Source organism: Triticum urartu, chromosome 1, assembly GCF_003073215.2.
Source record: "Triticum urartu cultivar G1812 chromosome 1, Tu2.1, whole genome shotgun sequence".
NCBI lineage: Eukaryota > Viridiplantae > Streptophyta > Magnoliopsida > Poales > Poaceae > Triticum > Triticum urartu.
In genome coordinates this window covers 419,536,260-419,552,604 of record NC_053022.1, presented here as the reverse complement: position 1 = coordinate 419,552,604, position 16,345 = coordinate 419,536,260, and the positions used below count along the sequence as shown (strand labels likewise).

At 45.5% G+C, this 16,345-nt stretch overlaps 1 protein-coding gene and 1 long non-coding RNA gene across 2 annotated transcripts; one reads left to right on the top strand and one right to left on the bottom strand.

The window, feature by feature from the left end:
* Nucleotides 1-8,567: 8,567 nt before the first annotated feature.
* Nucleotides 8,568-15,587, top strand: LOC125515601. The gene is made up of 2 exons (XR_007287078.1): nt 8,568-8,600; nt 15,473-15,587. It is a non-coding gene; the product is annotated as an uncharacterized LOC125515601 (long non-coding RNA).
* LOC125515591 (lichenase-2) lies at nt 11,608-15,721 on the bottom strand. Its single transcript, XM_048681091.1, has 2 exons — nt 15,505-15,721; nt 11,608-12,916 (listed from the first exon to the last, which is right to left on the bottom strand). The coding sequence occupies exons 1-2, from the start codon at nt 15,575-15,577 to the stop codon at nt 11,985-11,987; spliced, it is 1,005 nt and encodes a 334-aa protein (XP_048537048.1). The 5' UTR covers nt 15,578-15,721; the 3' UTR covers nt 11,608-11,984.
* Nucleotides 15,722-16,345: the final 624 nt, after the last annotated feature.

Genomic DNA, 16,345 nt, shown 5'->3' with positions numbered 1-16,345 from the left:
GGCTGCCAAAAGCACTGGTGATGACGCCGTCTTGGGCTCCACGGTGACCTCCGTCCTGCCGCTCTGCTGGTCTTGGTCTCGTTGCACCGGAATGGCAACCTTTGCCTGATGCCTTGGCCTGTGTTTGCCCCCTTTGCACCAAAGGGGAAACAAGGACCCTGCGCAGGCCGGCGCCCGCCTGGCGCCTACCTGGCCTTGATCGTCATGGCTTGCGTCATGGGATCCTCGCGAGGTACCCTTGCATTGATCTCTCCGCCTCCTCGCGAGCCTGCCTGATGAGGCTGCCTCTGAGGAAGCTTCCTATCGTCCGCCCCGCGAGGCTTGGCCCCTCGCGAGGGTCTTGAGTCTGCGCTGATGAAGATGGGCCGCGCTAGGCCCCCACCTGAGCCACGCCGCAGGCCGCAGGCAAGCAAGTCTGGGGACCCCGTTCCCAGAACGCCGACATTGTGTAACTGTGGAGGGGCACCTCACACGGCTAAAATATCAACTTCTGTGTCTATGGGGTGCCCCCCTCCCACATATATAAAGGGAGAGGGAGGAGGAGGCCGGCCAAGGTGTAGCGCACCCAAGGGGGGGAGTCCTACTCCAAGTAGGATTCGCCCCCCTTCCTATTCCCACAAGGAGAAGGGGGGAAGGAGGAGGAGAAGAGAAGGAAAGCCCCCACCCCCAACCCTAGTCCAATTCGGTTTGGGCTAGGGGGGCGCGCGCCACTCCCTGGCCTGCCTCCTCTCTTCAACCACTAGGCCCATGAGGCCCAATAACTTCCTGGGGGTTCTGGTAACCCCCGGTACTTCGAAACTCATCTGAAACGACCCGAACCATTCCGGTGTCCGGACGTAACCTTCCAATATATGAATCTTTATGTCTCAACCATTTTGAGACTCCTCGTCATGTCTGTGATCTCATCCGGGACTTCGAACAACCTTCGATCATCAAATCACATAACTCATAATATAAATCGTCATCAAACGTTAAGCGTGCGGATCCTACGGGTTCGAGAACTATGTAGATATGACCGAGACACATCTCCAGTCAATAACCAATACCGGAACCTGGATGCTCATATTAGTTCCTACATATTCTATGAAGATCTTTATTGGTCAAACCACATAACAACATACATTGTTCCCTTTGTCATCGGTATGTTACTTGCCCGAGATTCGACCCACGGTATCATCATACCTAGTTCAATCTCATTACCGGCAAGTCTCTTTACTCGTTCCATAATGCATCATCCTGCAACTAACTCATTAGTCCCATTGCTTGCAAGGCTTATAGTGATGAGCATTACCGAGAGGGCCCAGAGATACCTCTCCGACACTCGGAGTGACAAATCCTAATCTCGATCTATGCCAACTCAACAAACACCATCGGAGACACCTGTAGATCATCTTTATAATCACCCAGTTACGTTGTGACGTTTGATAGCATACTAAGTGTTCCTCCGGTATTCGGTTGTTGCATAATCTCATAGTCATAGGAACATGTATAAGTCATGAAGAAAGCAATAGCAATAAACTAAACGATCATAGTGCTAAGCTAACGGATGGGTCTTGTCCATCACATCATTCTCTAATGATGTGATCCCATTCATCAAATGACAACACATGTCTATGGCTAGGAAACATAACCATCTTTAATTAACGAGCTAGTCAAGTAGAGGCATACTAGGGGCACTCTGTTTATCTATGTATTCACAGATGTATTAAGTTTCTGGTTAATACAATTGTAGCATGAATAATAAACATTTATCACGATATAAGGACAGATAAATAACAACTTTATTATTGCCTCTAGGGCATATTTCCTTCAGTCTCCCACTTGCACTAGAGTCAATAACCTAGATTACATAGTATTGATTCTAACACCCATGGAGTCTTGGTGCTGATCATGTTTTGCTCGTGAGAGAGGCTTAGTCAACGGGTCTGCAACATTCAGATCAGTATGTATCTTGCAAATCTATATGTCTCCCTCCTTGACTTGATCGCAGATGGAATAGAAGCGTCTCTTGGTGTGCTTGGTTCTCTTGTGAAATCTGGATTCCTTTGCCAAGGCAATTGCACCAGTATTGTCACAAAAGATTTTCATTGGACCCGATGCACTAGGTATTACACCTAGATCGGATATGAACTCCTTCATCTAGACTCCTTCATTTGCTGCTTCTGAAGCAGCTATGTATTCCGCTTCACACGTAGATCCCGCCACGACGCTCTGCTTAGAACTGCATGAACTGACAGCTCCACCATTCAATAAAATACGTATTCGGTTTGTGTTTTAGAGTCATCCAGATCAGTGTCAAAGCTTGCATCGACGTAACCATTTACGGTGAGCTCTTTGTCATCTCCATAAACAAGAAACATATCCTTAGTCCTTTTCAGGTATTTCAGGATGTTCTTGACCGCTGTCCAGCAATCCACTCCTGGATTACTTTGGTACCTCCCTGCTAAACTAATAGCAAGGCACACATCAGGTCTGGTACGCAACATTGCATACATGATAGAACCTATGGCTGAGGTAGAGGGAATGACTTTCATTTTCTCTCTATCTTCTGCAATGGTCGGGCATTGAGTCTGACTCAACTTCACACCTTGTAACACAAGCAAGAACCCTTTCTTTGATTGATTTATTTTTAACTTCTTCAAAACTTTGTCAAGGTATGTGCTTTGTGAAAGTCCAAATAAGTGTCTTGATCTATCTCTATAGATCTTGATGCCCAATATATAAGCAGCTTCACCAAGGTCTTTCATTGAAAAATTCTTATTCAAGTATCCTTTTATGCTATTCAGAAATTCAGCATCATTTCCAATCAACAATATGTCATCCACATATAATATCAGAAATGCTACGGAGCTCCCACTCACTTTTTGTAAATACAGGCTTCTCCAAAAGTCTGTATAAAACCATATGCTTTGATCACACTATCAAAGCGTATATTCCAACTCTGAGAGGCTTGCACCAGTCCATAAATGGATCACTGGAGCTTGCACACTTTGTTAGCACCTTTTGGACCGACAAAACCTTCTGGTTGCATCATATACAACTCTTCTTTGAGATATCCATTAAGGAATGCAGTTTTGACATCCATTTGCCAATTTTCATAATCATAAAATGCGGCAATTGCTAACATGATTCGGACAAATTTAAGCATCGCTACGTGTGAGAAGGTCTCATCGTAGTCAACTCCTTGAACTTGTCGAAAACCTTCCACAACAAAACGAGCTTTGTAGACAGTAATATTACCGACGGCGTCAGTCTTCTTCTTGAAGATCCATTTATTCTCTATGGTTTGCTGATCATCGGGCAAGTCAACCAAAGTCCACACTTTGTTCTCATACATGGATCCCATCTCAGATTTCATGGCCTCAAGCCATTTTGCAGATTCTGGGCTCATCATCGCTTCCTAATAGTTTCTAGGTTCATTGTGGTCAAGTAACATGACCTCCAGAACAGGATTACCGTACCACTCTAGTGCGGATCTTGCTCTGGTTGACCTATGAGGTTCGGTAGTAACTTGATCAGAAGTTTCATGATCATCATCATTAGCTTCCTCACTAATTGGTGTAGGAATCACTGGAACTGATTTCTGTGATGAACTACTTTCCAATAAGGGAGAAGGTACAGTTACCTCATCAAGTTCTAGTTTCCTCCCACTCACTTCTTTCGAGAGAAACTCCTTCTCTAGAAAGGACCCATTCTTAGCAATGATTATCTTGCCTTCGGATCTGTGATAGAAGGTGTACCCAACAGTCTCCTTTGGGTATCCTATGAAGACACATTTCTCCGATTTGGGTTCGAGCTTATACGGTTGAAGCTTTTTCACATAAGCATCGCAGCCCAAACTTTAAGAAAGGACAACTCGGGTTTCTTGCCAAACCACAGTTCATATGGTGTCGTCTCAACGGATATCGATGGTGCCCTATTTAACGTGAATGCAGTCGTCTCTAAAGCATAACCCCAAAACGATAGAGGTAAATCAGTAAGAGACATCATGGATCGCACCATATCTAATAAATGTGGTTACGACGTTCGGACACACCATTACGCTGTGGTGTTCCAGGTGGCGTGAGTTGCGAAACTATTCCGTATTGTTTCAAATGAAGACCAAACTCATAACTCAAATATTCACCTCCACGATCTGATCATAGAAACTTAATTTTCTTGTTACGATGATTTTCCACTTCACTCTGAAATTCTTTGAACTTTTCAAATGTTTAAGACTTATGTTTCATCAAGTAGATATACCCATATCTGCTCAAATCATCTGTGAAGCTCAGAAAATAACGATACCCGCCGCGAGCATCAACGCTCATCGGACTGCATACATCAGTATGTATTATTTCCAATAAGTCTGTTGCTCACTCCATTGTTCCGGAGAACAGAGTCTTAGTGATCTTGCCTATGAGGCATGGTTCGCAAGCATCAAGTGATTCCAAAAGCCCATCAGCATGGAGTTTCTTCATGCGCTTTACACCAATACGACCTAAATGGCACTGCCACAAATAAGTTGCACTATCATTATTAAACTTATATATTTTGGCTTTAATACTATGAATATGTGTAACACTACTATCGAGATTCAATAAAAATAGACCACTCGTCAAGGGTGCATGACCATAAAAGATATTACTCATATAAATAGAACAACCATTATTCTCTAATTCAAATGAATAACCATCTCGCATCAAACAAGATCCAGATATAATGTTCATGATTAACGCTGGCACCAAATAACAATTATTCAGGTCTAAAACTAATCCCGAAGGTAGATGTAGAGGTAGCGTGCCGACCACAATCACGTCGACTTTGGAACCATTTCCCACGCGCATTGTCACCTCATCCTTAGCCAATCTTCTCTTAATCCGCAGCCCCTGTTTCGAGTTGCAAATATGAGAAACAGAACTAGTATCAAATACGTAGGCACTACTGCGAGCATTAGTAAGGTACACATCAATAACATGTGTATCAAATATACCTTTCACTTTGCCATCCTTCTTATCCGCCAAATACTTGGGGCAGTTCCGCTTCCAGTGACCAGTCCCTTTGCAGTAGAAGCACTCGGCCTCAGGCTTAGGTCCAGACTTGGGCTTCTTCACTTGAGCAGCAACTTGCTTGCCGTTCTTCTTGAGGTTCCCCTTCTTCCCTTTGCCCTTCTTCTTGAAACTAGTGGTCTTGTTGACCATCAACACTTGATGCTCCTTCTTGATTTCTACCTCCGCAGACTTTAGCATTGCGAAGAGCTCGGGAATTGTCTTATCCATCCCTTGCATATTATAGTTCATCACGAAGCTTTTTTAGCTTGGTGGCAATCATTTGAAGAACTTTGTCAATGACACTATCATCAGAAAGATTAATTCCCAATTGAGTCAAGTGGTTGTGGTACCAAGACATTCTGAGTATATGTTCATTGCCAGAACTATTCTCCTCCATTTTGTAGTTGTAGAACTTATTGGAGACTTCATATCTCTCAATTCGGGCATTTGCTTGAAATATTAACTTCAACTCCTGGAACATCTCATATGCTCCATGACGTTCAAAACGTCATTGAAGTCCCGATTCTAAGCCGTAAAGCATGGCACACTGAACTATCGAGTAGTCATCAGCTTTGCTTTGCCAGACGTTCATAACATCTGGAGTTGCTCCTGCAGCGGGCTTTGCACCTAGCGGTGCTTCCAGGACGTAATTCTTCTGTGCAGCAATAAGGATAATCCTCAAGTTACGGACCCAGTCCGTGAAGTTGCTACCATCATCTTTCAACTTAGCTTTCTCTAGGAATGCATTAAAATTCAAAGGAACAGTAGCACGGGCCATTTATCTACAACAACATAGACATGCAAAATACTACCAGGTACAAAGTTCATGATAAATTAAAGTTAAATTAATCATATTACTTAAGAACTCCCACTTAGATAGACATCCCTCTAGTAATCTAAATGATCACGTGATCCATATCAACTAAACCATGTCTGATCATCACGTGAGATGGAGAAGTTTTCAATGGTGAACATCACTATGTTGATCATATCTACTATATGATTCACGCTCGACCTTTCGGTCTCAGTGTTCCGAGGCCATATCTGCATATGCTAGGCTCGTCAAGTTTAACCTGAGTATTCTGCTTGTGCAAAAATGGCTTGCACCCGCTGTATGTGAACATAGAGCTTATCACACCCGATCATCACGTGGTGTCTCAGCACGATGAACTGTAGCAACGATGCATACTTAGGGAGAACACTTATACCTTGAAATTTAGTGAGAGATCATTTTATAATGCTACCGCTGTACTAAGCAAAATAAGATGCATAAAGGATAAACATCACATGCAATCAATATAAGTGATATGATATGGCCATCATCATCTTGTGCCTTTGATCTCCATCTCCAAAGCACCGTCATGATCACCATCGTCACCGGCTTGACACCTTTATCTCCATCGTAGTATCGTTGTCGTCTCGCCAACTATTGCTTCTACGACTATCACTACCGCTTAATGATAAAGTAAAGAAATTACATGGCGATTGCATTTCATACAATAAAGCGACAACCATATGGCTCCTGCCAGTTGCCGATAACTTTTACAAAACATGATCATCTCATACAACAATTTATATATCGTCACGTCTTGACCATATCACATAACAACATGCCCTGCAAAAACAAGTTAGACGTCCTCTACTTTGTTGTTGCAATTTTTACGTGGCTGCTACGGGCTTCTAGCAAGAACCGTTCTTACCTACGCATCAAAACCACAACGATTTTTTGTCAAGTGTGTTGTTTTAACCTTCAACAAGGATCGGGCATAGTCAAACTCGATTCAACTAAAGCTGGAGAAACAAACACCCACTAGCCACATGTGTGCGAAGCACGGTAGTAGAACCAGTCTCATGAACGCGGTCATGTTATATTGGTCTGGGCCGCTTCATCCAACAATACTGCCGAATCAAACTATGACATGCTGGTAAGAAGTATGACTATTGTCACCCACAACTCTTTGTGTTCCACTCATGCATATAACATCTACGCATAGACCTGGCTTTGATATCACTGTTGGGGAACGTAGTATTTCAAAAAAATTGCCTACGATCACGCAAGATCTATCTATGAGAAGCATAGCAACGAGTGGGGATAGTGTGTCCACGTACCCTCGTAGACCGAAAGCGGAAGCGTTTAGTAATGCGGTTGATGTAGTCGAACGTCTTCGCGATCCAACCGATCCAAGTACCAAACATACGGCACCTCCGCGATCTGCACACGTTCAGCTCGGTGACGTCCCTCGAACTCTTGATCCAGTTGAGGCCGAGGGAGAGTTTCGTCAGCACGACGGCGTGGTGACGGTGATGATGAAGTTACCGGCGCAGGGCTTCGCCTAAGCACTACGATGATATGACCGAGGTGTGTAACTATGGAGGGGGGCACCGCACATGGCTAAAAGATCAAGTTGTGTGTCTATGGGGTGCCCCCCTCCCACATATATAAAGGCGAAGGGAGGAGACCGGTCAATAACCAATAGCAGAACCTAGACGCTCATATTGGTTCCTACATATTCTACGAAGATCTTTATCGGTCAAACCGCATAACAACATACGTTGTTCCCTTTGTCATCAGTATGTTACTTGTCCGAGATTCGATCGTCGGTATCATCATACCTAGTTCAATATCGTTGCCGGCAAGTCTTTTTACTCGTTTCGTAATGCATCATCCCGCAACTAACTCATTAGTCACATTGCTTGCAAGGCTTGCCGTGATGAGCATTACCGAGAGGGCCCAGAGATACCTCTCCGACACTCGGAGTGACAAATCCTAATCTCGATCTATGCCAACTCAACAAACACCATCGGAGACACCTGTAGAGCATCTTTATAATCACCCAGTTACGTTGTGACTTTTGATAGCACACTAAGTGTTCCTCCGGTATTCGGGAGTTGCATAATCTCATAGTCACAGGAACATGTATAAGTCATGAAGAAAGCAATAGCAATAAACTAAACAATCATAGTGCTAAGCTAACGGATGGGTCTTGTCGATCACATCATTCTCTAATGATGTGATTCCGTTCATCAAATGACAACACATATCTATGGCTAGGAAACTTAACCATCTTTGATTAACGAGCTAGTCAAGTAGAGGCATACTAGGGACACTCTGTTTGTCTATGTATTCACACATGTACTAAGTTTCCGGTTAATACAATTCTAGCATGAATAATAAACATTTATCATGATATAAGGAAATATAAATAACAATTTTATTATTGCCTCTAGGACATATTTCTTCACGAACCTAGGTAAAAATGTGTCCCTGTTACAATCGTGCCAAGATCACCAGCTCAGGACCCCTACCTGAGATCCGCCGGTTTTAGCACTGACAACGAGGTTGTTGATAATTGCAATTGGGATAGGGACGGTAGAGCTGGGCGCCGTAATAATGGTATGCGAGATGGTGTTGACGGAAGTAGAGAGAGTGAGAGTGAGAGAGATAGAGGTAGGGAGAGTATACATGGGCTATGATACCAAATTGGAACAATTATTTATCGTCGCTAATCCATCAGCCTCATTCATTGTATACACTACAAGAGACAGAGGGAGGGAGGGAGAGAGAGAGAGGTTTGTTAAGGTTACCAACAATGTGTCAGAGCAGATATGCTATGGTATCATTTGACACAATACAACTAACCAAAACCTTGCTACTAATTTGATTAGGGTAAGCATGTTTGATGCAAGCAGGTGCGTCCACATTGCCGAATGTGTACTAATTCTTGTGACTGTAACAGTGGCTGCTATCAAAGGAAGTCGCGCGGTTGCTAATGAAGGAGGAGGCAGGGTTTTCCGATGGTATAGGTAGTCGACCAACACTTGGAAGGGTGGTCGTCTTATACACCACATGGGCAGCCGGCGACGGCCGACCACATCTTGTCGGCTTGGGATGTGTGTGCTAGATCCAATGTGATCTAGCATGTGTAGCCCTATATAGTCGGGCTAATCTGGCCCAGGGCACGACATTAGTGTCACGTTGGTGCATGGAGCACATATCTACAGGTAGACAAGCAACACTTGCATGGCGCACCCATCGCCCGGATCTACGACCAAGTGTCTTGTAGCGTTTGGGCGGTGTGTCTGGTGTGGAGGCTGCTAGAAACTAGTGTGACGCACTTGACCATCGAAAATAAGGTGGTGCGTCAGAAGCAGTGTGATTGCATCATCTCTTTCGGTAAATTCTCCATAGGCCAACTAGTTCTATGTGAGCGGTTCGGTAGAGACGTGGATGCCAACACTGGCGACCAGCCACCATCGACGTTCGCATGTCGTTTCCTTGTTGAAGGTGTTGGTTCCAATTTCTGCTTCAAGGGTGATAGCTCTAGTTTGATCTAAAGTCATACTCCCTCCGTCCGAAAAAGCTTGTCCCTCAAATGAATGTATTTAGCATCAAATTAGTGCTAGATACATCCATTTGAGGGACAAGCTTGAGACAAGCTTTTTTAGATAGAGGGAGTATGTGCCAACATGTGCATGAGGGCTGTGTTTCCCTTTTTACGCCATTATCTTGGAGCGTTCCAACTCTTGGTGCTAGATACATTCATTTGAGGGACAAGCTTGAGACAAGCTTTTTCAGATAGAGGGAGTATGTGCCAACATGTGCATGAGGGCTGTGTTTCCCTTTTTACTCCATTATCTTGGAGCCTTCCAACCTTTTGTCAGTTCACATGTCGCTCGACTAGTGGATTATGGTCCACGGTCATAAGCTTTGTGGTAAGATTTTGAAGATGTTGTCACGAGGCTGGTCCCATGTGGATGATCTCGAAACTTGTTTTGTAAACTGATTTGTTAAAATTTGGCTGGAAAAATAAGAGTAAGCATATTATTTAGGGGAGACCATTTCTAATTACTACATGGCTGTTATCGACGTGAAAGATGCTAACCTTACGCTTCAATTTGGTGAGGAGAAAGCATCAATTGACATGAGGCAACTTACCTTCCTCACTATTCATGCGAGTTATCCTGCATTTCCGGGAAAAAAACACTAAATTTGATGAGCAATTTTTAGAAATGCAAAGCATGAACAGCAATTAACACAATGGGACCTGCACAATAGTGACTGCTGACTGCTAATGATTAATCCCTTCCGTCCATATCTTATGACGTGCTTATCCCTAAACCTCTCGCGCGCTATGCTACAGGCGACGGAAATGCACGGATAAACCCTTTACATCCGAGGGGTACTTGTGCAAAGCTTTTGTGGTACATTAACAGCTCCATTTCAGTTGACAATACTAGAGCTACAGGTTATAGTTGAGATTAGGTGGGAAAGGAGTTCCAGATATCCAGCAAACCGTGGTGGCGTTCGTAAGCAGAGCACGTCTATTTCTCAGTTTGGAAGCAGGGCAGGTTTGGGACACCACTCCTTCTGAATGTACAACAAGGCTGCGTGTGCAGCAAGGACCCTTCTTTTCCTAAGAAGAAAACCAGAGAATTCAGTAACCATGCATTGTCATTTAATGATCGCAACCGGTTTAAATGGCGATCATGTAATAGGATAGTCATGTAGTGCTCTTATTTTTATTGGCCAGCCGGTTGTGGCTTTGTACTTTTTGTTTAGCTCTTGTGAGCATTTGTTTACATCTTTATACGAGACTTGGAGACTATTGCTGGATATTTTTATTAATAAGATGAGCTGTACGCATCTTTCTGATGCAGAGGCTGGGGTAAACCCCCTTTTTAAAGAAAAAAAATGATCGATCTGTGAATGTAATGATATACTAGCTAGAGAAAAAGAATTGTGCACCAAGCAAGGGCTCCGAGTCGGATGGAGATTCCAAATCAAATCAAGAGGAGACACGCTGACACGGGAGAGGCAGGCAGGCAACCACCAATATTATCATGTGCGGGAGCATCAAATCAAATCCACTTCAAAACTCTTAGGTGCGCCTAGAACATCATACGCCCGCCACCGGCTCCTGTAGCCATTTAAAACATAAGTCTGTCAAATCCTCATCCGCCTCATCGGTTAGCTGGCTAGCCCCATTTCAGGAATTAATTAGCTACTTGAAAATTCCTTGGAATAAATTAGAGTCTGAACATTATCATCCGGAGCAGTATATCATTATATCAATTCACACTCACCATTTTCTTCAGCAAAAAATAGCAGGGGTACTACTTATCTTCACTGTGGGTTGCACAGGGACGAGCAGAGGGTTGCTCGCGCAGGAGATCCGTAGGCTTCGGCGAGATATACGTATCCACAGAAACGCACGGATGATACCTACTGCGTCGCGCGTGGATAAGGCGCAGCCGAATTAGTTGACAGAATAATCCGAGCATATAGATAGATTTGGGAGCAGTAAAACAAGAAAATGGTATGGGTAGGATCGTCTACATCGTGCGTCCCTCTCTCTAGTCCGTGCCTCTCAGAGCACGCGCGAATCGCGGGGGAGCTCGTGACATCGATCTGGGCCACCCGTTACGGACACGTGTCCGGCTGGTGTTTATTTACGAGCTCATGTACCATGTCCATGTCCATGTGATTCTTTCTTATTTAACTTCTGTAGTGGGATGTGATTAATTGTGTTTCCGACTAGTACATGTATCTTGGAGCTAGTGTGCACATTTCAAAAAGTATAGGAATACTTCGGTCTCGCCGATATATTTCATATTATTTTGGACAAATTTCGTCAAGTTTTGACGAAAATTTGAACCCTACAATATAGTTCTACTTACGCACACATGTCTGTGCGTATCAAATGCATGATGAATCGACGAAGGGAGAGCGTTTACATCTGCTCCCCTTCCATCGTAAATCATACACATACACTACTACAGCAAACCACTGCTATCGCGTACGCGTCTGAGCTGCCTCAGCGGTCGCACCCCAACCCGAGCCCTGTACAATACATAATGTGCACATACGTACGGCATACACGCTCTTATACGCGTGTACGCGCGCGTACGTACGGACATACGGACACTAGCTAGCTACGTACGCAGCTAGCTCATTCAGAAGCTAATGGGGTAGACGTGCTGCATGTTGGGGTAGAAGAGTCCCCAGTTCTGCTCCACGCCGCTGTCCTTCTGGTTCTCGTTGAACATGGAGAAGACGTAGGTCTCGATGGCGCCAGGGTGGCGGGGGGTGCCGCGCCCGACGTGGTTGATGAGGTACTGGTTGTAGATCCTGGCGTTCGCCGGGGTCGCCGCCGTGCCGCCGCCCGACGGCCACCCGCTCTCCGACACCACCAGCTTCACGTTGGAGCCGCCGTGCTTGGCCATGGCCGTGTAGAAGGCGTCCACGGTGGTGTCGAACAGGTTCTGGTACCCGTAGGAGCCGTCCTGGACCACGGTGCCGGACGCGGTGAAGAGCGCGTAGCTCATGTCCATGGCGCTCGGGTTGTAGGCCCAGGCCAGGTACGGGTAGATGTTGGCCATGAGCGGCGCGCCGGTGCGGGCAAGGAACTGCACCACGGGTCCCATGAACGCGTCCGCCTCCCCGGTGAAGGACCCGGCGGAGGGCGGGCTGTACACGCCGAGGATGGCCTGCGACACCGACGTGGTGACCTTGATGTGGCCCAGCCCAGCGGAGGCGAGCGCGCCCTGCACGTTCTTCATGGCCGGGACGAGGTTCTGGGTGGCGCCGCCGGCGACCTCGTTGCCGACGCAGACGTACCGGAAGGAGACCTTGGGGTAGGCCTGGATGTTGCTCCTGACCCACGAGGCGGCCGCCGCCGGGCTGGCGGCGAGGTTGGAGAGCACGTCGTTAGGCGCCCCGACGACGACGTTGACGCCGGTGCCGCCGACGGCCTGCAGCGCCGCCTGGTCGGGGGCGTACAGCCGCATGGAGTTGATGCCGTTGGACTTGAACATGCTGACGACGGTGCTCGCCGCCGGCAGGTTGTTGGCGCTCATGCCGTAGCACACTCCGATGGACTCGACGCCTGCGTGTAAGCAGGTACATGTAACTTTGGTTAGTTAACCTTCAGAAAACTAATTATTACAGCCGGCCGCATAGAAAATTATTCACACCAAGCTAGCACTGTTCCATTGCCATAGAAAATTCCTCCCCGTGATGACATGTGATGGAATATAGAAAAGAAATGAAAAAGAAACGAATAAGCAAGAATGGCGGCGATGCATGAACACACAGAGGAAGCCTTTTGACCTGTTGGCGAGGGATAATACTAACTCCCCGAAAAGGACGTTTAACTGAAATCTTGTACGCATGCATGGATGCATGCGTGTAGCTTCTGGCTTTGCATGTTTTTTTATCTCTTTGTCTCTAGACTTTGGTGGCCGATTCGCGACTTAAACAATGTTTTTTACAGTCACGAGTTGGTGTCACTTGCACGCACACGGCCGAGGAACATTGCTATTTTCACGGCCGGCGCCTTGACCGACTTGTCACTAGCCACTAGCTACCACGAGCAAGGAGAAAATTTAAACGAACTGGATAAATATATAGCTTTGGCTACTCGTGCCCGGAGGGACAACCTTAAAGGAAGGAATGAACTTTGACTAGCTTCCAGAGAATCTTTTACCCTAGCTGATTTGCTTGGTACCAACTAACTCTACCCTAATTCAGTAAAGGGTCACACTTGATAGTTGGTACCGTGACGTACTGTGCATCAATTATGCAAGATTTTTTTTACAGTACGTGTACTCTTAAGAATGCAATCGCCAATCAAATGGTATGGCTTAAATGGTGTAGTACTTGCACGGCACTAGCTAGTTGGATTTATTAAACAAGCGGGCCAGGAATATTGTAGGGGGGCAGAGTAGAGGTCGACCACACGTACATGGCAATTGGCAGGAAGCCTAGCTAGGAATGAATATATGGAGAGTAGAGACCTCATGCGTATACATACATGCTGGGACAAATCAAGTTTCTGGTCCAACGTCCGCAGCACGGCCGTTGGATAGTCCACATACGATCGATGTGGATCGCCATAGCGTGCATGCATATGCATGCCCTCCGGCTGCTCCTAGCTACGCTCCAATTAACGGTCTAGCTCACGTGCATGTCAAAGTACTCCATATCAGTACACGCCACTTAATCCTCCTCTTAACTTCCTGCTCGACCAAGTGCCAACCACTAGCAGTACCACTACTACTACACTAACCTACTATCCTATGTCATAATTCTTTTTCAGGCAGACCAAACTTGGAAAGGCCAGCAGAACCAACACCTGGGTCATAGAGTTAGTTAGTCGCTAGTGATCGGTGGCGTCATGTACCATAGGTCCATCAGTTGCACTTTGAAGATATGATCCAAGTGAGTTAGTTACTATAACTAGCAGCACCAGCAATCATTTTCGTTAAACTTAAAGAACGGAACAGTGGCGGTACTGGCTAGCTGAGATGAGTAGGACCACCGGACTGGCCGGTACGGCATCGTCCATCGCTGAAAAAACGTCAAGATGCGATGAGACCGTCCGCGGACCAAAGGAATAGGAGAAAAAGATGGTTAGCGACGGGTGGTTCAGCAGTAGTTGCACCCAATTAATCAGGGAACAAACCACCAATTAAGTGGTAGGGCTCGTGTCAACAGTGCTAGGGCGACACTGTCAAGGCATGCATGCACAACTTTGCATACAGGGAAGAAGAAGAAAAACTTCCTGGGTGATTAGCATGGCACTGGAGAAAGAGACACTGGCTTAGCTACTTGTAGGTCGTTAGTTAAACCTTCTGGCTTTGTAAAAAGATGGCTAACTGACATGCATGCCCACCAAACATTTGGAGACTTCATTTGCAAGCTTTGGCTTTTGCTGCTTTAGTGTACGATCAGCTAGATTGGTTTATAGTTAAACGGTTGAAACTATCCTAGAAATATCGTTTTCATTGCTTTTAAGATATTAACTTCCTCGTGGAAAACCTATACTCCTACCTCTTTCAATGTTTCCCCTAGCAAATAGTATCATTTTTATCAGTTTTAAGATATTAATTTCCCTGCGGAACACCTACTTCTTGCAATGTTTTCTTCCCTAGAGAAAAACAACGAAGGTCGATTACACGTGCACTTTTATCTTGGTGCATGCGGTTCATATATTGAAATATATACTCTGCAGCAAACTCCAAGTCTCCTGACTATTTTAGTGAAAACGATTTTTACAAAATTTACCATCTCTAGTTTTCAAAAAATATATGAAATGTTACTGTGCTCCCATGCATGACGGACGCATCAAGATGGAGAGTGAGACCGGCGGGCGCCGTTTAGGCTTTACCATGCGACTGATGGCGCGGGAAGAATAAAACGCAGAACGAAAGCGACATGCACCTAAACAGTGTACTGTGCATCTCAAAAAAAGAGGAAGCTAGTGTGACGTTGGTGGGAGAGAGATTTATGTGACCATGCGTACACCATGGCCGACTGGCTACCTTACCTAGCTAGCTAATTCTTCTCTTAATGAAAGCTAAGATCAACGTACGTATTACTATCTTCTAAGCAAACTCCCTGCATGACTTGCATGAAAAAAACTGTACCCAATCATTTGGAGAGAGAGAGAGAGAGAGAAGGAAGGGGAATCACTTTGTGGGATGGAGGCGAAGGCCCCGAGGAGCAATGCGAGAGCGAACATGGAGGCAACGCCTTGGCTCGCCATTCTCTTTCTCTCTGGCTAACTGCGTTGAGGGTGTGTGTGTGTGTGTCTTTCTTTCTCTCTCTCAAAAGCTCTTGTTGTTTCTTTTCTGGTGAGGCCACAACGGGGCGCCGGCCCCTTATATAGGATCCGAGGAGACAGTTTGGTCCAATCCACTCGCAACCGCGCAGGCCCAACGCCTCCAGCGACATTTATTTAGCCCGTTGCGATTGACTACCTAGGCCGTTTGCGTGCGTCACCCCCTTCTCACAGTGTCTGTCTGGTGGTGGGCAGAGGTTATCCGGTACACCAGGTTGTTGTTGCAGGTAGGCAAGGGGGATAATTCATTCATTCATAGTGGCACCAAACTACTTTTGAAAAAATAGTTTGAATTTTGGACTCCACCCATGATGCACCATGAAAGTGAAGTTTCTAGGTCAATGACGGGTCGCGCGGTGTCGGATATGTTCACGTCTTACTCAACGACATTCGGCGGCGGTTTTTTCACGGGAGGACCGTGCTCGGTGGATATCCGACATAACTTACGTAAGAAGAATTGAAAGCGCGAAGCCTTGTTGGCGACAGTTTTTTTTTTACCTTTGAAGTTGACATGACTTACACACAAAGAACTGGCGCTACGGTTTTGTCGGCTTCGATGTTCTTTTTGTCGTGAAGTGACATATATACAAAGGAAATGATATTTTAGTAATGAATACCCACGGTCAATTTAAGGAGATTTGGAGTAGCACATCAGAAGCCTTTCGTCACTCTACCTTTTAATTACTACTGTAC